At 36.6% G+C, this 22,441-nt stretch overlaps 1 protein-coding gene across 3 annotated transcripts; it reads right to left on the reverse strand.

Annotated features, from left to right (window-relative positions):
- Positions 1 to 222: 222 nt before the first annotated feature.
- Positions 223 to 21,844, reverse strand: LOC103603607 (PWWP domain-containing protein MUM1L1). 3 transcript variants are annotated; one of them, XM_008588165.1, is made up of 7 exons: positions 21,822 to 21,844; positions 18,642 to 18,807; positions 14,768 to 14,906; positions 12,384 to 12,566; positions 6,800 to 6,901; positions 3,740 to 3,902; positions 223 to 2,693 (listed from the first exon to the last, which is right to left on the reverse strand). In XM_008588165.1, the coding sequence occupies exon 7, from the start codon at positions 2,469 to 2,471 to the stop codon at positions 384 to 386; it is 2,088 nt and encodes a 695-aa protein (XP_008586387.1). In that variant the 5' UTR covers positions 2,472 to 2,693; positions 3,740 to 3,902; positions 6,800 to 6,901; positions 12,384 to 12,566; positions 14,768 to 14,906; positions 18,642 to 18,807; positions 21,822 to 21,844; the 3' UTR covers positions 223 to 383. The 3 variants fall into 3 exon arrangements, with proteins under 3 accessions (XP_008586387.1, XP_008586388.1, XP_008586386.1); XM_008588166.1 differs by lacking the exons at positions 18,642 to 18,807; positions 21,822 to 21,844 and having other exon boundaries at positions 3,740 to 3,897; positions 14,768 to 14,991; XM_008588164.1 differs by lacking the exons at positions 18,642 to 18,807; positions 21,822 to 21,844 and having other exon boundaries at positions 14,768 to 14,991.
- Between the last annotated feature and the right edge of the window lie 597 nt (positions 21,845 to 22,441).

The following is a 22,441-nucleotide window of genomic DNA, read 5'->3' on the forward strand; positions in this document are numbered from 1 at the left end:
CACTGAATATAATTTTTTCTAAGTCCATCCATGTTGCTGTGCATGGTAGTATTTCATTCTTTTTTATAGCAGAGTAGCGTTCCATTATGTAGATATATAATAGTTTCCTTATCCACTCATCTGATGATGGACATTTGGGCTGGTTTCAACTCTTGGTTATTGTAAATAGTGCTGCAATGAACATGGGAGTATAGGTATCCCTTCTGCATGATGATTTCCATTCCTCTGGGTATATTCCCAGCAGTGGACTAGCTGGGTCACATGGTAGGTCTATCTGTAATTGTTTGAGGAATCTCATTGCAGTTAGAACGGCTAATATTCAGAGATTTTTAAAAACTAGTATCTATGAATGCTCCCTGCTCTGGTTTCAACTCTCAGGAGATTTAATGAGCTTCCTTTGCTAATGGTCTCCGTCTTTTTTCGAATATGATTTTTGCATCAAATAATTCTCTTTCCCTGTAGCCTAGAGATGGTCCTTTTAGATACTTTGCTTCAGCTGCCTCGTAATCTAATCCATCAACAGCAGAAATTGAACAAATAATTGCTTCTGGCAGAAGAACTTCCAGGATAAACTTAATTTTATCATCTTTTATTAGAGTCAGCATTCTGCCATCTATTTTTTTGTAGATTTCTTGTAAATATTTCACCACCTCATCCAACTGATCTTCATCCTCAAAGTATGTTTCAATACAGGGAGTAAACCTATTTGCATTCAAAAATGATTTCAGCCATCTGGATCCTTTTGTGCCTTTTAAAATGGCCAGAAGGTGGTTCTCTGTTCCCTTTGCGTTTACAATGAAGTCCACCAGGTTCTTGTTGGCTCGGTCCCGAGCAGCCTTCATCCGGTCAGGGAGAATTTTCTGGAAGGACATTTTCTTGGCTTGGGAAGTCACAACCATCGGTTCCATAGTATCTTTATTATGCAGCTTTGGAAATAAGTTCCTGAAGGTATCTTGTTTGATTGCTTTCCTAATTGGATAACTAATGTCAGCAGCATAATACTCAAGGAAAGAGCCTGTAAAAGAGCCACAACCTATTCTAACTCTGTAGTCACAAATCAGGGAGATGCACCAGTCAATACTTTCACTATATTCCTCCCTGGCTTTATCCACTAGTGCTTGTTTCTCTTTACAATCAAATTTCTTTAGTCTTCGAAAGTTTACTCTAATACCTTTCTTTTCAGGATTCATGTTTGCCTCAACAAAAACCACACTTGCTTTCTTCTCTTTTCGCCTGATGCTTTTTACCAGTGCAGGCCAAAATGGGTATTTTTGATATTTAAACCAGACTATCATTCCTGTTTCAAATGAACGTGGCTCATAATGAAAAACAAAGCGTGGAAGTTCCTCATCTTCCTCATTGTCATCTAATGCAGAAGCATTAACAGGATTTAGAAGTGACGACTTGTCAGAAGCCTGAATTTCATCCTCAAGTTCTTCAAAATCCAGTGTCTGAAGATTTTGTTCCCTATTCGCAAGAAGTACTGAGTATTCCTGGACACGGTTAGAGGCACTAAGTGAAGCCTGGCATTCCCATGAACAACTTGGAGCAGATGTCGTGGCTCCCATCTCTGTTTCCACAGAAGGTTGATTCTGGCTGGCATCCATACATGGATTTGAGGGACCCTCTCCAGGATCCTCAATATTCTCTGAGAAGGTAGAACATTCAGAGGGAATAGCCAGGGTCTCTGGGCAGATGTCTTGTGCCTCGTCTTCTAAAGCTTTAGGCACAGTGAGGATATCTGATGGCAAAGATGGAACAAACTTTTCATCTTTAACACATGCACCCTCCTCTTTTACTGTAGAATGCACAGACATAACTGATGAGATGTCAATCTTTTTCTTGTTCTCTTTTTCATCATCATCTTCTGAAAATGAAGGGAAAGTTTGGCACCAGCTGGAGTTTTGTGATGACTTTGTTTCCATTTCACTTGGAATAGTACCACTGGTTGTGTGCATCTGAGATTTATCATCATACAAGGAATCATCACTCTCTGAATGTACCAACAGGGATGTTGGGTTTTCACTCTCTTCAGGACACTTTGGTGAGTCCCCTTCATGCTTCCGATACTTTTTAGGAGGGGGTGAATCAGACACCTCTTCTACTGTATTTTGAGACAGCATAGTGATCTCTTCTTCTTCATCTGAAATGCTTTCTTGACTCAAATTTGCTCTCTTGTTCAGAATATCCAGTGCCGCTTTTAGTGATCTTCCATAGGCTGTTTCCTCTCCAGGTGGATCACTGATCTCTGACTGTACTGCTAGTGAGGAGGCAATGGTTTCAATTTGAGATTTACTCAGAATCTTTGTTTCTGTGCTGTCCACTTTAATTTTTTCATCTAGTGAGAGTATTTGAACTTCTAGGGAAAACGCCCCTTTTCTCTTACTGTTTGATGAAGTTTCAGATCTGGACAAAACTTTTGCTGGCCATACCTGGTCTTGCCAATTGCATAGGACATACTCAGCATCCATTATGATTTGGATTTCTGTGCAAAGAAGTTATTATTAAAGGTTGAGGTGGCTGCCTGTCCTTGTCACTGCTAAAGCCTATCTTAACAAAAACAAAACTCTTAACAAAGCCTCTTTTGTCTTAGGACTACAAAGGGTTTACAGCTTGTGTGGCCTGTTCTCCTTCAGCTCAATTTCCCAAGGATGCTTGAACACGTTGTTTGAATGGGACGACACTGGAAGATACTGAAATAGGGAAAAGGAAAAGAAGATAAGTATGAGCAAATAAAATTATTTTGCACCAAATCAGGTGAGCAATTGCAAATGGAGAAGAGATTAAAAGAAAGAACGATGTTCAGTTGGGCATCAGAGAAGAAAAATGCACCATAATGTAAGTGGGAGGAATAAGAACTGGAAAAATGATGTTATAATACCTCAAATTCAAGAACTTGCCCTTTTTATTGTACAGCTTATTAAGGAGTGAATGTACGTACCTGCCTGTACAGGTGGGACAGATTGTGATGGTGTGTCTGGGAATCTACTTATGTTATTAGATACTTTGGTAATTTTGTGTCCCTAACATTATACCTATGGCAGTGGGTCTCCAAACTTAGCATGCATCAGAATCATCTGGAGGACTTAGATTTCTAGGTCCCATCCTGGGAGTATTATTCAGAAGGTCTTGATTGGGCTCAAAATTTTGAATTTTTAACAAGTTCTCAATTGATTCTAATACTACACGTCCAAGAGGAACTCTTTGAGAAGCAGTGTTGTAGCCGAACACGCAGCTTTATAATTTTTAAGCTGCAAGTGCTTCACTGTTCAACCACAGCAGGCAAACAAAAACAAAAGGGTCTGTATCCCCTGGAACCAGACAGTTAATACAATGACCTTGTTAAAAGCATAAGCTTAAAAGACACAGATTTTGGGAATGGTTGCTGTGGCCACTTATTAAATAGGATAGTTGTCAAGGACCGGGGAGTTGGGCCATTGGCCGGAACCTCAGGTAGACACCTGAATAGCCTCTTGCATAATTTCTTTACAGTGGTTTAATATGTGAGATTCTTTCCAAAAACTAGAAGATATGACGTTTAATTATAAAACGTTATGGCTGCAGAGTGGGGAGCAAAGTGAATTGTACCCTAAATTCTTAACTGAACATGATTTTAATATGAAATGTGACTTTTCGTGTAAAATTCTATGACTGTGGAGCAGGAAGCAAAATATATTATTCCCCAAGTTCTCATCAACTTTTTAACGTGAAATGTTTCTTGAAATGGGAAAAGCCTTACCCACTATTATGTAGATCCAGCTGTCTTGATTGTCAGTCCCACTGCTTGACCAGCAGGTCCCTTCCCCTTCTCAGCACTTCTGTGGCTGCACTGCCTTTCTGGGGCTCAACTGGTGTTACATGTAGATTCCCCAGGTCATGTGCATCTCTGATATTAACCTAGGCTGTCCAAAAAGAAGACAGGGAATCAAACCATTAGAAAAAGTATAATAGAAAAAGTGTGAAGAAATTTTCCTACCAAAATTCTAGCAGGCATGTTATTCTGAAACACACGAAGGAGGTGAAATCTCACCCGTGATATAGATGCCATGTTTATTTTCCTTCTTGTTCTTAATATTTGAAATTCTCTCTGTGGCACAATTACAATATTTAGTTCTTGTTGAAATCAACTCTCTCAGGAAAAGTGTGAGGTGAGGACAGGAGAGAAGGAAGTAACAATTGGTTTGTGCCTACTGTGAGCCAGAATATAAATGTTGTTTGAATCCTCACAGTGATCATCATGGGGATTTTTTTCTTCTTTACACATACAGTCAATCACCACATAACAATGTTTCGGTCTGACGAACTGTATATACAACAGTGCCTCCATAAGATTATAATGGAGCTGAAAATTTCCTACTGCCTAGTGATGTTGTAGCCATTGTAATGCCGTAGAGCAACTACTTTATTTTTCAGTAAATTTAGTGTAGCCTAAGTGTACAGTGTTTATAAAGTCTCCAGCAGTGCACTGTATAGTGACGTCCTAGGCCTTCACAATCACTCCCCACTCACTCACTCACTCACCCAGAGCAGCTTCCTTTCCTGCAAGCTCCATTCATGGTAAATGCCCTATACAAATATATTGTTTTCTTATCTTTTATACCATATTTTTACCATACCTTTTCTGTGTTTAGATATGTTTAGATACACAAATACCGTTGTGTTACAATTGCCTACAGTATTCAGAACAGTAACATGCTGTACAGGTGTGTAGCCTAGAAGCAATAGGCTTTACCATATAGCCTAGGTGTGTAGTAGGCTACATCATCTAGGTTTGCATAATTATACTGTAGGATATTTGCACAATGATGAAATCACCTAATGCCGCATTTCTCAGAACGTATCTCCATCATTAGGCAATGCTTGACTGTAATTTTTTGGAATAGAATCACAGTTACACTGTACATATTGTCTCATGGCCTACTAGCATGAAATAGTTTCATTGCTTTACCTACTTCATGGTTGCCTAGTGAAAATTTAGGAAATTTGGCAAGCACCATCTTTTGACCAGTACCAGAACTGCAGCCTGCTCATGAGGTATAGGCAAGACCGCAAACACTACCAGATCCTTCTTAAGGGAGAAGAGTGGTAACTACATCAAGCCCACAAGGAGCCTTCTCAGGCTTCTGAAATTTTCTATGCTAACTTTAAGGTTTTTGTTGTGTGGGACTGTAACAGGATCAGAATGTCTTCAACTACAATGTCTCTGATTATAAAAGCATCCAGAAGTTTACTGAAAATTGAAAAGATGCAGAAATATGTATAGTATGCAAAAAAGTATAACACTATACAAATAACCATTATGAATATTTTCTATATATCTTCCCAGTATTTTTTACATATATAGATGAATGCATATCATTTCAAACCAGCTTCAGACCCTACTCAAGAGCATGGCTTGAACATCATTCTACATAAATATTTTCCAGGTGATTTTTTTATAAATGAGGCTTCTTATAAATGAGGCTTTTTTCTAATTTTATAGCATTTTATCTCAATATTATCCCTGAAGATATAAAAAAACCCAACAAATAATTATTTATTAGTTCTTTAAAAACAGAGAAGAGTAACGCCAGTCCTGTCTCTCCAACTGTACAAATAATCCTGTTAATAGTTTTGCAGGTATGTTTTTCTAGATTTGCTTACATATATTGTAGTAACATACATACAATATACTACAGTATATATTTATTTTTAAGTGAGATCATATGATACATGATTCTATAATTTTGTTTTTTCACCTTATTCTATTTCTCAGACATTTTCATGTCACTACATGTAGAGGTTCATGTTTCTATTCACCAGATATATAGTATTCCATTGTATGAATGCACCATGCCATATAATATTTTGAAAACTGCATACAGAAGTAAACCACATTCTCTCTCTGTCTCACTCTTAAATTTAGCCAACACAGAAAAATGGTTCTTGCTGACCACAGCTGTATCTGCTGCCTGAAAGAATAAATTGCAAGGAGGACACATGCAGGGCAGTAGTCAACACAGCAACCAGGCTACCTGCTTGATCAGGTCCAGGAAAATTTCCACTACTGGCAAAAGACAAGGGGCATATGGGAGCATGTCTGTGCTTATTTATGAATGTTTATGTGTCTGAAACAAAATAGGTACACTGTTTCAGCTTTATTTTTCTTTTATGATTATAAAATAATCATGGAGACATCGACTTTAAAGATGCTGAAATAGGTTAATAAATAGTATTAAATAGTAACCTCATCAACCAGAAATGCTCACTGTTAACATGGAAATTTATTTTCTTCCAGATTTTTTCTAATCATATGTATATGCATATATTATGTGTGACTTCATTCAACTACGTATTTCATCCCTTTTCTATGCTCATGTACATGTAACTAACACACGCATAGCCTTCCCATGTGTCACTCAATTTATAGTAATATTTTCCCCCATGCTGTCAAATACTTCTTTCTATCAGTTATTTTTCTGTGCAAATTAATAAACACTTAATAATTCAAACAACAACGGAATGTCTAGCAATATAAACATGGAATGCCAACTCAATAGATTAGCATGAATAGCCATGCTGCACTGAAGCCTTAAATTAGAGGCTGTAATCTGATCACCCCCTTCTCCCACTGTGGACTTATAAAGCATAGTGATATAAAAAAAAATTCCAGAGGATTAGTTTATTCAAAATGCCAGCAATTTTCTCAAAACCACACACTGTTCTCACCACTCCAAGACTGTAATCCCTATTATTCACATCTTTACTCTAGGACCCTGAGAAGTCACTAGAAAATAATTAGCTTTAAGACAGCCATTACCTTGAAGGTTCTTGTCAGCTGTGGCCTCCAGAAATGCTGCTCCTCCCCCAAGGCTGGCCAGGCACAGCTCACTTCCAAGCTGCTCAGAGAAGGCTCCGCCCCCTGGCAGTGATGAAGAGCAGAATTAGAATCCTTTTCTGAATTAGAAGAGGAAGAATTGTCAAGAAAGACCCCTGAACTGTTGAAATATAACAGTATAAGTCTTGAAACTGTAAAATTACTAAGGGAAAATATAGGCGAAACACTTTGGTAACTAGGTCTGGGAACAGACTTTATGAACATGAGCCTGAAAGCACAAGCAGTAAAAGAAAAAATAAACAAATGGGACTATATCAAACTAAAAAGCTTCTGCACAGCAAAAGGAAAAAATCAAGAGAGTGAAATGACAACCTACAGAGTGGGAGAAAATTTTTGCTAACTATGCATCCAACAAGGGATTAATATGCATAATATACAAGGAACTCAAGCAATTATAGAGTAAAAAAACAAATAACTCAATTAAAAACTGGGCAAAGGAACTGAAATAGACATTTTTCAAAGGAAGACATACAAATGGCCATCAGGTACATGAAAAAATGCTCAACATCACTAGCCATCAGGGAATTGCAAATTAAAACCACATTGAGATACCACCTCACCCCAGTTAGACTGGCTATAATAAAAAAGACAGTGAATGACAAATGTGGAGAGAAATGAACGCTCCTACAGTGTTGGTGGGACTATAAATTAGTACAACCACTATGGAAAACAGTATGGAGGTTTGATCCAGCAATCCCACTTCTGGGTATATACCCAAAGGAATGGAAATCATAATGTCCAAGGGATACCTGCACTCCCATATTCATCGCAGCTCTGTTCACAATAGCCAAGATATGGAACCAACCTAAATGTCCATTGATGAATGATTGGATAAGGAAACTGTAGTATATATACACCATGGAATACTACTCTGCCATAAAAAGAATGAAATTCTCCCATTTACAACAACACGGATGAGCTTCGAGAAACTTATTTTGAGTGAAATAAGCAAAGCACAGAGGGATAAATACCACATGTGCTCACTCATATGTGGGAGCTAAGAGAGAAAAAAGGAAGGAAAGAAAGACTACAGTGGTGCATTGGACTTGCAGAGGGAGAGAACATACCTAGGGATACAAAGTGGAGTGGGGAAAGAGGGAAGTGGAGGAAGGTCAGGCATAATTGAGGAGATAATTTGGTGGGGGACACAGGGTATTATCACAATCTGTGGTAATGGACATGCTGTCAGTATCACATCTTAGGCACGATTAGTAACAATTTGCTTTGTATCCCAAGAATATTCATAACCAATAAAAACAAAACAAAACATTAAAAAATAATTAATAAAGAAAGAAAAAATAATATGCCCGAGCTTGTATATTCAGTGGCAGAACACAGGATCTCAGTTCAGCTTCCTGACTTATTGAGTAGTTCCCTTGTCCTTGAAAGCTACTTTTTATAGAGACCTCATGGTTTGGTGGAAGGAATATGAACTTCATGGTGGAATAGACCCAGTTCCAATCTCAGCTTAAACATGTTAACCTATAACTTGTTTTAATCAGTGGAATCATATTTATGTATATAATGTTTGCCACCAGTTTTTAATTAAATACTACATCATGAAAAAAAAAATGTTCCTTTTTAAAGAACTTCGAAGTGAAATGGCAACAAGTGTGTTTAATTTCCATTTGAACCTTTAGGGCACATGATTTCTTTAAGAGGTAATAATCACTTTATCATATAATAAAAACCCAGTTAAAAATATTCCTTACATATTTTTTTCTTGCCTTCTCTGGCATCCTACCTCCACAGGTGAATTTAAAACTCTGCTGGTCAAGCTCCATTAAAATAAACCACTAAGGATATTTGTTGGGATTGCACTAAAACTGTATCTTATTTGAGGAAGAACTGACTTCTTTATAATTCTTTTTTTCTACTTCCAGGACATGGTATATTTCTCCTTTTATTCAGTTCTTCTCTTACGCCCTTCAGGAAAGTTTTAGAGATTTCTTCACATACATGGTTATTTCTGACCAAAGGCTGAAAATTATCGGTTTTGGAGAAACTGAAATTATGGAGAAAAGTACCCTTTTCACATACCCTCATCAATAACTGGCAATTCCTTCTTCTTATATTTTGCTGTTGCTTTCACTTGAGCAATTTAATGTGAAGGGAATTATACATTTTTAAATTTACATGTCTTTATTTGTTGTTTTTTTTAATTTATTTTTTATTATACATACACGTGGGGTACAATGTTGATTTTCAGTAATTGTGTACAATGTGTGATGGTTAGATCAGGATAGTTAGCTTATTCATCATTACAAAATGCAATCATTCTTTGTGTCCATTGAGCAATTCCTCATTAGCCCCCTTCCCTCATCCTTCCCCTCCCCTTTTCCACCTCTAGTTTTCTAAAAGTTCAACATATTACCGTGATTATTGTTTCTTTCTGTCTTTCTATCTCTCTTTATTGTTCATTTGTTTATTCATGGATTCAGCTCCCAGTTATGAGCGAGAACATGTGGTATTTCTCTTTCTGTACCTGGGTTATTTCACTTAGGATAATTTTCTCCAGGCTCATCATGTTGTTGCAAATGGCAGAATTTCATTCTTTTTTATGGCTGAGTAGTATTCCATTGTGTAGATATACCACAATTTCCTTATCCAGTCATCCATCGATGGACATTTAGGTTGGTTCCATTGCCTAGTTATTGTAAATAGAGCTGCAATAAACATGAAAGTGCAGGTATCACTTCGACCTGGTGTTTTCCAATCCTCAGGAGTGGGATTGCTGGATCATATGGAAGATCTATCTGTAGTTGTTTAAGGAGCCTCCATACTGTTCTCCATAATGGCTGTACTAATTTACAGTCTCACTAACATATATGTCCTTATTTGTATGTCTAATATATACTTAGCACTTTATATTCCTCAGAATTCTCCATTTAGATATTAAGTATCATTAGTGATAATTTGGGGAATGAAGTGTTTTATTTGGCCTCTGTGTCATATAATATGTAGTATTACTCATACATATGATTAAATTTTTAAAATCAACCTTTATACCTGACTTATTTTACTTAATGTAATTTTTTCTAAGCCAGAGAAATACCACATGTTCTCACTTATTTGTGGGAGCCAAAAATAAATAAGTAAATACACAAACAAATGTGGGGGGAAGAAGACATAACAATCACAATTCTTTGAACTTGTTAAGACAAGTGAACAGATATGATGTTGATGGGTGGGAGCAGGGAGAGGGAAGGGGGAGGGAGGAATAGGTAAAGGGACATGAAAATCAACTACATTGTATATTGTTGAAGTAAAAAAAAATCAACCTTTATACAGGCATTAATATTGGAATAACATGTACCAACAAATTAATGAGGGTCATCAATAGGCTGGTGTATTATTGGGAGCTCTAATAATTACAGTATGCAATGCTTTGTGCTATAAATAATCCCTACATCTCAGAGGTTCAATCCCGAAAAAGTTTATTTTGCTTTTGCCAGAGTTCAATATAGGTCATCATGTGGCCAGAAAGGGGGCTGGAGGATACTCTTTTCTAAGCAGTCATTAAGAGATCCAAACTTCTTCCATCCTGTGACTGTACCATCTTCTTGGGCCTTGAAGTCCTACACTGCATTCTTTGCATCTGCTCACTTGTCAAAAGAAGAGGGAGGATGGACAGTCCTGTGGAAGGTTTTAGAGGCCAGGCATGGAGCCCCAACTGCCACAGAGGCAAGGGAATGTAGTCTACCTGTGACCCCAGGAGGAAAATGAAACGGAATTTGGTGAACATGTAGCATTCTCTCTGCCACATGAAGTTTTCCCTTTCAATCTTTTCTAGACTTCTGCTATTTATATAATGTTTTTTTTTTACAACTGTGTATTATATTTATAATGAATGTGACAGAAACCTCTAGTTGCCCACCTGAAATCCACTCTTTGCACTATTCTGTATTAGCAGGAGCCCAGTTGTATTCAGGGTGGCAGTGTGAGCTCCTAAAATATTACCTTTCCTAGACTCCTTCACTGCAAGCTATGGCCATGTGATGGGATTTTTTGCCAAAGAATGCAAGCAGAAATTGCTATGAAGATTCTAGAGAAGGCACCTCCAAAGGGGGATAAACAGCCAGCTTAGGCTTTTTTCACTTTAGCTCTTTCTCTTGCTTCCTAAGATTTGACCATGACAAGAGTTCGTACAGACATTCCGGACCAAGAAGTGACTTAGAAAAAGAACACAACTCACTTAGGGATCCTAAGCACCTGAATAGAATCATGGGGACCACCTTATTTCAATCTCTTTAACTTAGTGGAACAATGAACTTCTATCTTACCTCAGTCACTGTGCTTTCCAGTCTCTCTTCCTAGCAGTAGAAAAAAAATTTGCAGATAGAAGATTCATTCTTACTTTAGATCTTATCATCCTCAGCATATGATTTTTTTTTCTTTCTTTATTAAATTGGGAACTTTCACCTTTTCACTTAAAGAAAGCACTTTATGGCTTCTCCTTGCATATCTGAATAGCCAGCATCACTACTTTTGTGCTTTGGGGCAATTATAAAGTAAAGAAGGGCTACTTGAACACATGGTCTGCAATACTGAGACAAGTGATCTGATAACCAAGAAGGCTACAAGTTACTAACAGGTGTGTGGCATCTACAGCATGGATGCACTGGACAATGGGAGGATTCATGTACTAGGCATGATGGTGCAGGATGGCGCAAAATTTCATCATGCTACTGAGAATAGTGTGCAATTTAAAACTTATGAATTGTTTCTTTCTGGAATTTTCCATTAATATTTTAGGGCTGTGGTTGACCTTGGGTAACTCAAACTGTTGAAAGCAAAACTGCAGATAAGGGGGGACTACTGTATATGGTTTTAAACGAAGATACTTATTTGATTATATATTTTATAATATAATATTTTTTCTGTCTTCTCATTTCACATGTTTGGAAAAAAACAAATGCACACAGTATATGGCCCTAATTATAACTATTACATATAAGGAATAAATACGCGTGCACGTGTGTGTGGAGGGAGATGGTCAGGGAGAGTTGGGGAGTTCGTCAGGAACACCATTTCTGTTAGTGAACATTTTGGTACTTTGGGTCCTCTTGAGGTTTATTTTAGGGGAATCTTCTTTTAACTCTTCTAAGCTGCCACTGCTGCCCTGTCTACCAGATACCAAGGTCTGTGTCTCCTGGACTAACCCAGAGAACAGCACAATAACCTCATTAAGAAATAAGCTTAGGAGTCAGAGATCCAGAATGACTGTCATGGCAACCTATTGGACAGGACTGTTTTCAAGGATTTCTTGAAAATTAGTTAGCTGACTGGGACAGGCAAGTCTTCCATAAGTAGACATCATTATGACCATTTGCATACTTTCCTTATAGGGTTTTAGCATATTTAATTCTTTCCCAGCATTAGAATCTGTGGATATTAATTTAAAATGTTATAGCTACTAAGCCAGAAGTAAGACAAATTGTACTCCATATTCTCAACTTAACATGTTTTTAACGTGAAATGCTTCATGAAATGGGAAGAGCCTTACCCACTGTCCTGTGGATCGTGGTGGGTCTGGCCCTGTGATCCAGCTGTCTTGAGAACTCCCACTGCTTGACCAGCAGGGTCTTTCCCCCACTCAGCACTTCTATGGCTGCACTGCCTTTCTGGGGCTTAACTGGTGTTACATGCAGATTCCCCAGGTCACGTGCATCTGTGATATTAACCTAGGCTATTCAACAGGAACACAGGGAATAAAACCAATTAAATGCAAAAGATGTAAAGAAATTTCCCTACCAAAACTCTAGCAGGCATGTCACTCTGAAACACAGGAATGAGGCAAAATCTCATCTGTGATGTGGATGCCATGTTATTTTCCTTTTTGTTTTAATATTATGAAATGCTCTCTGTGTCACACTTGTGTTATTTGGTTCATGCTGAAATCATCTCTTCCAGGAAATAACAAGGTGGAGACATGACAGAAGGCAAATAATTGCCTTGTGTCTACTATGGGCCAGGCTCTACGTAGTGGTATTTTTTATAAATTCTAAGTCCTCACATCAGTCTATGGGTGGGGCTTTTTCTTCTAACACATACAACTTTTTCAGTGAAATTTCAATCACACTCTACATGGTGTTTCATAGTCTGCTAACACAAAATACGTTTCATTGCTTTGTTTGCTCACTTCAAAAAAATAGTTGCCTGGAGAAAATTTAGGATATCTGTCAAGCGCCATCTTGTGACCAGAACCAGAACTGTTACTACCATGTTCTGGTGGGAGAAGGGTGGGAACTAACTACATCCTGCCAGCCAGCAGCTTTCTCAGGCTTCTAGAATATACCATGCTCAAATTTAGAGTTTTGTTATGCATATCTGAATATCTTCACCTCCAATGGTATGTTGATAGGAAAAATAATCACATGCTTACTTACTCAAAATTGAAAATATGAGAAATATATATTTAAAAAAGTATAATTCTGGAAAGACAACATTATTTCCTGTATATCTTTCCATATATTTTTACATATATAAATAAATGAATACCATTTCAAACCAGCTTTTTACCCTGCTCAAGTTCATGGTTTGAACGTATTCCAAATCAATAAGTATTTTCAAAGTGATTTTTTAAATAGATCACTTCAAATGAAATTTATATCTCAATCTTCCTTCTGGTATTGTTAAAAATAACTAAATTTGTCATATACTAAATATGTTAATGCTAAGTATGTATTAAGGATTATTTTTAAATAGAGATAGTAAAGCCTGTCCTGTCTTTCCAACCACACAAATAATTTCCTTAGTGGGTTGCCTTAATTTTTTTCTGATTTGGTTACACATATTGTATTTACATAGCCTTTTATCTTTAAATGACATGATATGGTGCTTGCTATTCTGCAATTTGCTTTTTTTTTTTTTTTCCTAATGCTACTTCTCAGACATCTTTTCAAATCACTACACGTTCATACTTTTATTTGACAGTAATACAACATTCCATTGTGTGACTGTACCATGCCACGTAATACTTTTAAAACTGCTTATAGAAATAAAGTAAATCCTCTCTCTGTCTCACTCTTAAATTTAGATGGTACAGAAAAATGATTCTCCCTGACTATGGCTGTACCTGTGGCCTAAAAAGATGGGTTGCAGGGACGACGCATGCAGAGCTGTAGTCGACACAGAAATCAAGCTACCCACTTGATCAGGTCCAGGAAAATTTCCACTACTGGCAAAAGGCAAGGGGGGTATGACAGCGTGTCTGTGTGTGTCTATGAATACTTATGTGTCTGAAACAAATTGGGTACACTCCGCTTCATTTTGCTCTTCTAATTATAAAAATGATCATGGAATAAAGCAGTTCTAAAAATGCAGAAACCAATTAAAAATAAATTCTAAAAATCCCAGTAATCTCAACACTCAGAGATGCTAACTATTAACACAGGAGTCTAGTTTCGTCCATAAAGAAAATGCATATTTTTTTTACAAGTGTTATCACTTAACAGCGTATCTCAATCCCTCTCCTTGTTCATGTACATTTATATTTATGTCTGTGTATGTCATTCACTTTATATGTTTACAATTTTCTATGTTATTTTGGGGGTACAAAAACAAATGTTTAAATCAAAATACAATAAAAATCTGTAATGCAGATAGAAACATGGAAAGCCATGTAAAAATTTAACACTGAAGGAATGCCTCACAGAAGTCTTAATTTAGAAGCTGTAATCTGATCACCCACTCCCACACTGTGGACTTTAAAAATATCGGGAGAAACAAAAATTCCAGAGGATTCATTTCGTCCCAATAACAACAATTCAGCCCAAACCATATTCCATTCCCACCTTTCCCAGACAACAATCTCTATTTTTATTTCACCTTATTATCAAGGCCCGACGATATTCCCAGAAAAATAACTAGCTTTAAGACAGCCATTACCTTGAAGCTTCTTGTCAGCTGCAGCCTCGCGAAATGCAGCCCCTCCCCCAAGGCTGGCCAGGCACAGCTCACTTCCAAGCTGCTCAGAGAAGGCTCCGCCCCCTGGCTGTGATCGGGAAAGAAGGGGGCCTTTCCTTCCCTCCATTAGGGGGAAGAGAATCGCCAAGTTAAACCGAAATTCGCTTAAAGGGAAAAGATGTTAATTTTTAAAGCACGTGAAACCAGAATGCAATAGTGTCTCTAATTTACATTCAAACTATAAGGCTGGGTGATTTCCTGAAAAATAAAATAGGTAGAATGCCTTTATCATATAATGAAGACCCAGTTAAGAATGTCTTTTACATATTTTTTTTTTTTTGCTATTCTGGCACCTTATTGCAACGAATGATTTTAAGATACAGCTGGTCAAGCTCTATTAAAAAGACCCACTAGGTCCTTTTTTGTGACTGTCGTGAATTAATATACTACTTTGTGGATAATTCATTCTCTACAATTTTAATTCTCCTGGCCCTGGGATATTATATGTTTCTCTTTTTATTTGGGTCTTAGCATTCATGCTTCAGGAAGTTTCATAGTTTTTTTTTTATTAAAGTCTTTTCTAAATATAAAACATTATCCCAAATCCTTAAAGAGATGTATCCAAATATACTGCAATTGAGAAAACAACAACAACAACAAGAAAAACTCTCTATGGCAAAAACACAATAAAACAAAGCTGAAAATAAAAGAAAAAACTCTTTTCAGAGAAAAATATCTCTAATCTAAAGTAGCTGTTATATTTTAATAAGAAAGAAATAGCAAAGTAAAAAAAAAGTGGGCAAGGGAAATAAAAAGCAAATAAAAAAAGGCAGAAAACATATATAATTCACGATGTTCTGAGAGTAATTCTTACCCACTCCTCCTATTACTTTCCTGTGAGCAAGCTCATGCACTGGAACTATAGGTACTTCTGTCCTTCTTGCACAGTTGCAAGCCTCTAAGGCTGTTTAGATAGACTTGCTTATATTGGGGGTTATGTTTTAAGACCCATTTGATTCTTACATTAATCAATACCCCACAACTTACCTCCTCTTGTACTAAAGCTGACATTTTGGCTTCCATCTGCAACCCCATTTGTTTTACATCAATTTGTTCAATGGAGAAAGGGTGGTGCTATTTAAGAGGGCTCCTCAAAACCCAAACATTCAAATTAAAAATTAAAACTGACCAATCTATAAAAGATATTCACCTTCCGTAATAATAAAAAAGATGCAAATATAAACAGCAATGAGATGTTATTTTTCTACCTAATTTGACCAACAAAGAAGCAAAGAAATAATACAATGACCAGTCAGCAAGGGGACAAGGACGGGCATTCTCACTCATGCCCAAGGTCACAAAACTGGGAAAAATGCAAGACAAAATCAGAGCCAAAGTCTATCTGACTGCAAAACAGGAGGATGTGTCATCTCTCCACCAGTACTTACCTGCTTCCTGGGCTTGGAATCCTGTCTTTTTGATAGAACCAAAGATGATGTCATTCACTTCCAGATTGTGAGGAAATTGGTGAACATTACCCCTGAGTGAGTGCTTCTTAATCTCATGTCCCTCCCGGTGAACACCTGGTGAACTATACCTATCTTCAGTAACTAGCACACTTACCTGTGAACTCTCTCCATCTCTCTCATACATCTATATTTCCACACAAATTAAAAAATAGTTGTTTGCACTATGATATTGCACTGACCATATCTGCATGATAGCATTCACTTAGCCTGAGAGCACTTATGACGAGTCTTTTTTGTGTTGCAGGAACCTGGCAGTAACTTCCCTTTCAGATATAGCTATTCCTGGACAGGGGCTGAAAATCATTTGCTATGTAGAGAAGTGGCTATTTCATTCCACACTCATTAACAATTGGCAAATCCTTGTTCCTGTGTTTTATTGTTTGCAATTGCCAATTCCATACGGGGAAATCGAATTTCTATCCTCTTTTGCCGAGCTTTTTTTTACTCACAAAATACTGAAGTATTAGGACTTAAATTTAGATTTTTATTGCTTCTAACTTTGAGGTGTTATTTCCCAGGAAGCATTAAAGCCTACACACTGCTGATGGATACTGATTCTGAAGCTTAGGTCTCTTAAGATTATGTTAAGTTTAAAACCAAAAATTATAAGATGTAAGTAAAGTTGGTGAGGTCCTCACAATCCCACCCATTATCACACTAAACAGGTAAACACATCTCCTGCCACATTCTATCTATTCAGGTTAGAGAGATATAGCTGCACTATGACACAGCTCTTCCTGTAATGAACAAATGGAGAAAAAGAAAACTATCTGCTTTGGGGACTCTAAAGAAAGAAGAAACCATCACTCTTCCAGAGACCCATAACAGAAGGGTCAGGCTGGGTCGAAATTATTCTGGTAACTAAACCTGGAAACGAAATCAAGGGTTCTTTGGAGAGATATGGATTTCTGTTGACAGGACCCTATGTCTAGCCTTTAAGAGTTTGTCACAGAGGCATTATGAAGAGATTATATTTTTTAAGTTTTCAAACAGACAGGGAGTTAGACAATTGGGGGTTTGAAACCTTTATTAGCTGACTGAAGAGAAAACTTTCAAATTCTTGAAAGTATGTTAGCCTGTCATCTCTACATTCTAGAGAGCATAGTTAACAAAGATGTCTGAGTCACATGCATCTCTAATATTAATCTACATTGTCCAAATATCAAATATTAAACTATATTTAATGATACAATACAAAAAGAGTTTCAGCTCTTTTCTAGAAAAGCAGTGCTTTTGAAGAAGCCTCATTCTATTGCCTTAGGGCTAGTAAATGGTTCTCACTTGCTGTAGACTCTTTTTATCCCCCTGAAACTTCACAAAGTACCTTGAATAAAGTGTTTTCAGTGGATGGTAACTGGATTAGACTAAAACGTGGCAAAAAAAGAAAAGGGATTAGATAAGACGTTTACTATGCTAAGTAAAGAGAAGGTGGACAATGAGAATAGAGACAAGATGCAGGTCAGAAGAATAAATGGTGGGTATCAGACAGACAGGTTCAGAGACATGGAACATATTTGGGGGGAGGGGAACAAAAACAGAAAAGTATTATGATAACACAAACCCAATACTCCATCTTTATTTTTTTCTGTTGTAAAATAAGAAGGGAATGTGTATGAAAGGGAATGTGGCTTTGGTGGTATCAGGGGTATTATTTTTGTTCTTAAATAATTTAGGCCTTTTGGACCCCTCTGGGTTATCACAAGGGAATGCTGAGTTTTAACATTTTCTAAACAGCTAGTGCTGCCCTGTCTGTACAAGGCAACAAAAGGAAATCCCAAGGACACAGACAATAGGATTTAGTACCAACAACCTTAGAGAAAGCATGGCCTTTGGAATTAGATACTTGTGATGGTAGTTGAGAAAGAATTAAATGTGTTAAATGACAGCAAAGTATTATTCAAGAGAGTATACAGATGTCTAAGGAAGGTGAAAAGACATTAAGAAAGGTCTTAAGAAACCTTTGTAACTAGGCTACCTAGTATCTGGTGATGACAACCTAGCACAGTTGTTAAGGACTGCGAAGTCAGACCGTTGGCTGGAACCTCAGGTAGACATCTGAACATCCTCTTGGATGATTTTTTCATAGAGGCTTAATACATGAGATTCTTCCCCAAAACTAGAAGACATGACTTTTAATTATAAAATGTTATGGCTGCAGAGGGGGAGCAAAGTGAATTATACCCGAAATTCTTAACTGAACATGATTTTAATATGAAATGTGGCTTTTCATGTAAAATTCTGACTGTGAAGTAAGAAGCTAAATACATTACTCCCCAAGTTCGCATCAAGTTAACATGAAATATTTCTTGAAATGGGAAAAAACTTACCCACTGTTACGCAGATCCAGCTGTCTTGATTGTCAGTCCCACTGCTTGACCAGCAGGTCCCTTCCCCTTCTCAGCACTTCTGTGGCTGCACTGCCTTTCTGGGGCTCAACTGGTGTTACATGTAGATTCCCCAGGTCATGTGCATCTCTGATATTATTAACCTAGGCTGTCCAAAAAGAAGACAGGGAATCAAACCATTAGAAAAAGTATAATAGAAAAAGTGTGAAGAAATTTTCCTACCAAAATTCTAGCAGGCATGTTATTCTGAAACACATGAATGAGGTGAAATCTCATCCGTGGTGTAGATGCCATGTTTATATCTCTTTTTGTTCTCAATATTTGAAATGCTGTCTGAGACACGGCTATGTTAATGGTTCATGTTGAAATCATCTCTCTAATTAAAAGTATGAGGTGGAGACATGAGAGAAGAGAAGTAACAATTGCTTTGTGTCTTTTACAGGCAAAATTCTGTGTGTTTTTTTTTTTTTTAATACTTTCTGTGTGAATCCTTACATCAGTCCTTGTGTGAAGTTTTTTTGTGTTATACATGTGCAATTTTTCAACATATTTCAATCACACTCTACATGCTGTCTCATAACGTGCTAATACAAAATATATTTCACTGCTTTGTCCACTTCATAAAAATGGTTGCCTGGAGAAAGTTTGGGAAACTTGCTATCTGGTGGCCAGAACCAGAACTGCAGAAACTCAGGTCCTTAGTGAGGAAGGGTGGGAACCATGGCCATCCAGGCAGTAACCTTCTCAGGCTTCTAGAATTCTACATTCTCAGTTTAAGAGCCGTGTGTGTGTGTTATACAAAAGTGGGATTATAATATCCTCATTTTAATATTTTCCATTATAATATATCTCATGCATATTGCATATCTTTCTTCATCTTATGAATTTCCAAAGAAAAAAAGCAAATTTCCATAATAGTCAAAATATAATGGTTTGCTCTTTAAAATTCTAGATTTCTCCTATAGACACTTATAAATGTGCATTGATTTGGAAACAAGACATTTTATCTCTCCAATAATATATTTGAACATCTTTCTATGTAGATTAAATATTTTCTACATCATTTTTTGTGAATTACTTTACAAGATTTTTCCATATTTACAGAATTTTCTCTCATTTTCTTATAACGAAAATTAAGCTTGCTCTTTTCAAAATAAGCTTTTAAAAATGAACAAATGCAATAATATAGAAGGTTAAAATGTCCCTTCTCTCCAACTACGCTTATATCTCCAAATAAATTAGCATTGTATTTCCAGATTTCTCTCTCATACATTGTACTAATGTACACATTTTTTTTTTTTGGAAAAGATGAGATTATATGATACAAGCCATTCTGCAATTTGATTATTTTTAGAGTATACCTTGGACATCTTTTCTTATCATTGCACTTAGAATTCACTCATTCTTTTCACAGCTGCATAGAATTCAATATTATGGATATACTATCCCACATGACTAATCCATAATATGTTTTAAACATTTTCTGAATTCTTTCTCAAGAGTATACAAATAAATATCTTCTTCTTGAACAAGAGTCTGGACTATGGCCTAAATAAATTGAATTGCAAAAAAAAGCACAAGCTACCAGGTAACCAGCCTTCTGAGATCCACAGAAAAATCCAACTTCAGCTAAAAGATAATGGAGTGTGTGTGACTATCTATTCAAGTGTCTGTAACAAAACAGATTATTCCCTTTTCAGCTCCCTTGCTGTTTTGGAAAGAATCTAAAAGTACATACAACCTAAAGAAGAAAATACACATCGTCAGTACTCTTTCTCCTGAGTTGTTTACTGCTTACACTTGAGTCTAAGCCCTTTGATATTTTCCTTCATCATCACATATATATTTGAATATACTATTTGAAATTACATTTATTCACCCACATATTTGAACATCTTTCCATGTTTATGTATGTGTACACCATTTTGAGGAAGGTAGCTTTTCTTTCCATCATTTTCAATTCTCATCTCAGTTATTTCCATGCTCACATAGGTACTACATGCTAGGTGAAATGTGGAAGAAGTGGAAAATTTCCTCTTTTTTTCCTTGACATCCTTTAATACTAGATATCTTTTATTATTAGATATATTGTTTGTTGTGTTATATTAAAATATGTCTATTGTTTTTTATGATCTCTCAGATTTTTATATTACAGTACAAATAGGAATATGCCATTCTCTTGATAGATAGGTAGAGATGTAAACAAAGATCATCTTTTGCAAATCATTGAAAAGGCATTTTTTTCTTTGCAGTTCAAAATTTTTTATCATTATGTTCTAATTGACACCTAATAATTGTACATATTATGAGGTACAGAGTGATATTTGATACGTGTATACATGGGTAATTAGCATATCTATCACCTCACACATTTACCATTTCTTTGTGTTGAGAACTTTTGGACTCCTCTCTTTTAGCCATTTGAAAATATGCAATAAATTATTGTTAATCATCGTCATCTAGCAGTACTATAGCACACCGGAACTTATTCCACTAATCTAGCTGTAAGCTCTTACAGTTAACCAACCTCTCCCTACCTCCCCTCCTGCTACTCTTTTCAGCTTCTAATAAACAAAATTCTACTCTCTATTTCTATGAGCATAACTAAAAAGCAATAGTAAGGCTGAGTATGCTCTGACAAATAACCAAATTGCTAATTCTCAGAGGTACTTGAATCTACAGTTACACATTACTTTAGATTACTATACAAACTCCACCAAAACAGTAAGATTTGTTAGAAAGAAAATTAATACATCCAAAGTAATATTTAAAAAAAAAACATTCTCAACTAACAACTTAGTTTTTCATTTGATTATCATTACTTGTTTTCAAAATAAGATTAATTTCCCTAGATTTGTTTCAGCATTTATCTCAGCCATTACTGCTTTTTGATTTAAACATAAAATGCCCTATTCAAAAGTTAGCTTTTACAACCTCATGAATAATTTTTTTTTCCCCCCGCAGGTGTAATCTGATCATCACCTCCCCGTTGTGGACTTTTAATATATCTGGAGGAACACAAAACCCAGGTAAGAAACAACGACTCTCACAAAACAACACTCCTTTCCCATTACTTCAAAGCAGCAGTCCCTTCTTTTCTTGCCATTACTCCAAATCCTCAAGAAGTCTCCAGAAATAACTAGCTTTTACGACAGCCATTACCTCCAAGCGTCTCCTCTTCAGCGGAAGCCTACGAATCCTGTTGTAATGCAGCCCCTCCTCCGAGACTGGCCAGGCGCAGCTCGCTTCCAAGCTTCTCGGGGAAGCACCGCCCCCTCTCCGTGATGGGGAAAGCAGGAGGTCCTCCCTTCGTTTAGGGGGAGGAGGATAAGCAAGTTAAACTGAAGTACAGTTAAAGGAAAGAAATGGATTTTTAAAAAACAACTTTAAAGCATAATGGCAACGTATGTCTGTTCAATTTCCATTCAGTCCCTAGGGTACGTGATGTCCTGGAAAAAAAAAAAAAAAAAAAAAAAAAGAAAGAAAGAAAGAAAGAAAGAAAAAAGAGGTAGCAAATCTTTTTTTCATACGATAAAGATGTACTGAAGATATTCCTTACATATCTTACATTATTTTTCTGGCCTCTCATACTTTATTTCTGGTAAATTTAAGACGAACTGGTTAAGCTTCGCTAAAAAAGCATGCTAAGAATCTTGATTAGGACTGCAGTGAATTAATACTTTATTTTAGTTAGAATTAATTCTTTCCAATTTTGAATCTGAACCTGGGAAATAATATGTCTCTCTTTTTATTCAAATTTCTTATACTTCCTTTCTTAGGTC

Source organism: Galeopterus variegatus, unplaced genomic scaffold (assembly GCF_000696425.1).
Source record: "Galeopterus variegatus unplaced genomic scaffold, G_variegatus-3.0.2 Scaffold4699, whole genome shotgun sequence".
Lineage (NCBI taxonomy): Eukaryota > Metazoa > Chordata > Mammalia > Dermoptera > Cynocephalidae > Galeopterus > Galeopterus variegatus.

Coding starts and splice junctions, on each gene's coding strand:
- LOC103603607 (XM_008588165.1), bottom strand. CDS start 2,471: ATGGATGCTGAGTATGTCCTATGCAATTGGCAAGACCAGGTATGGCCA.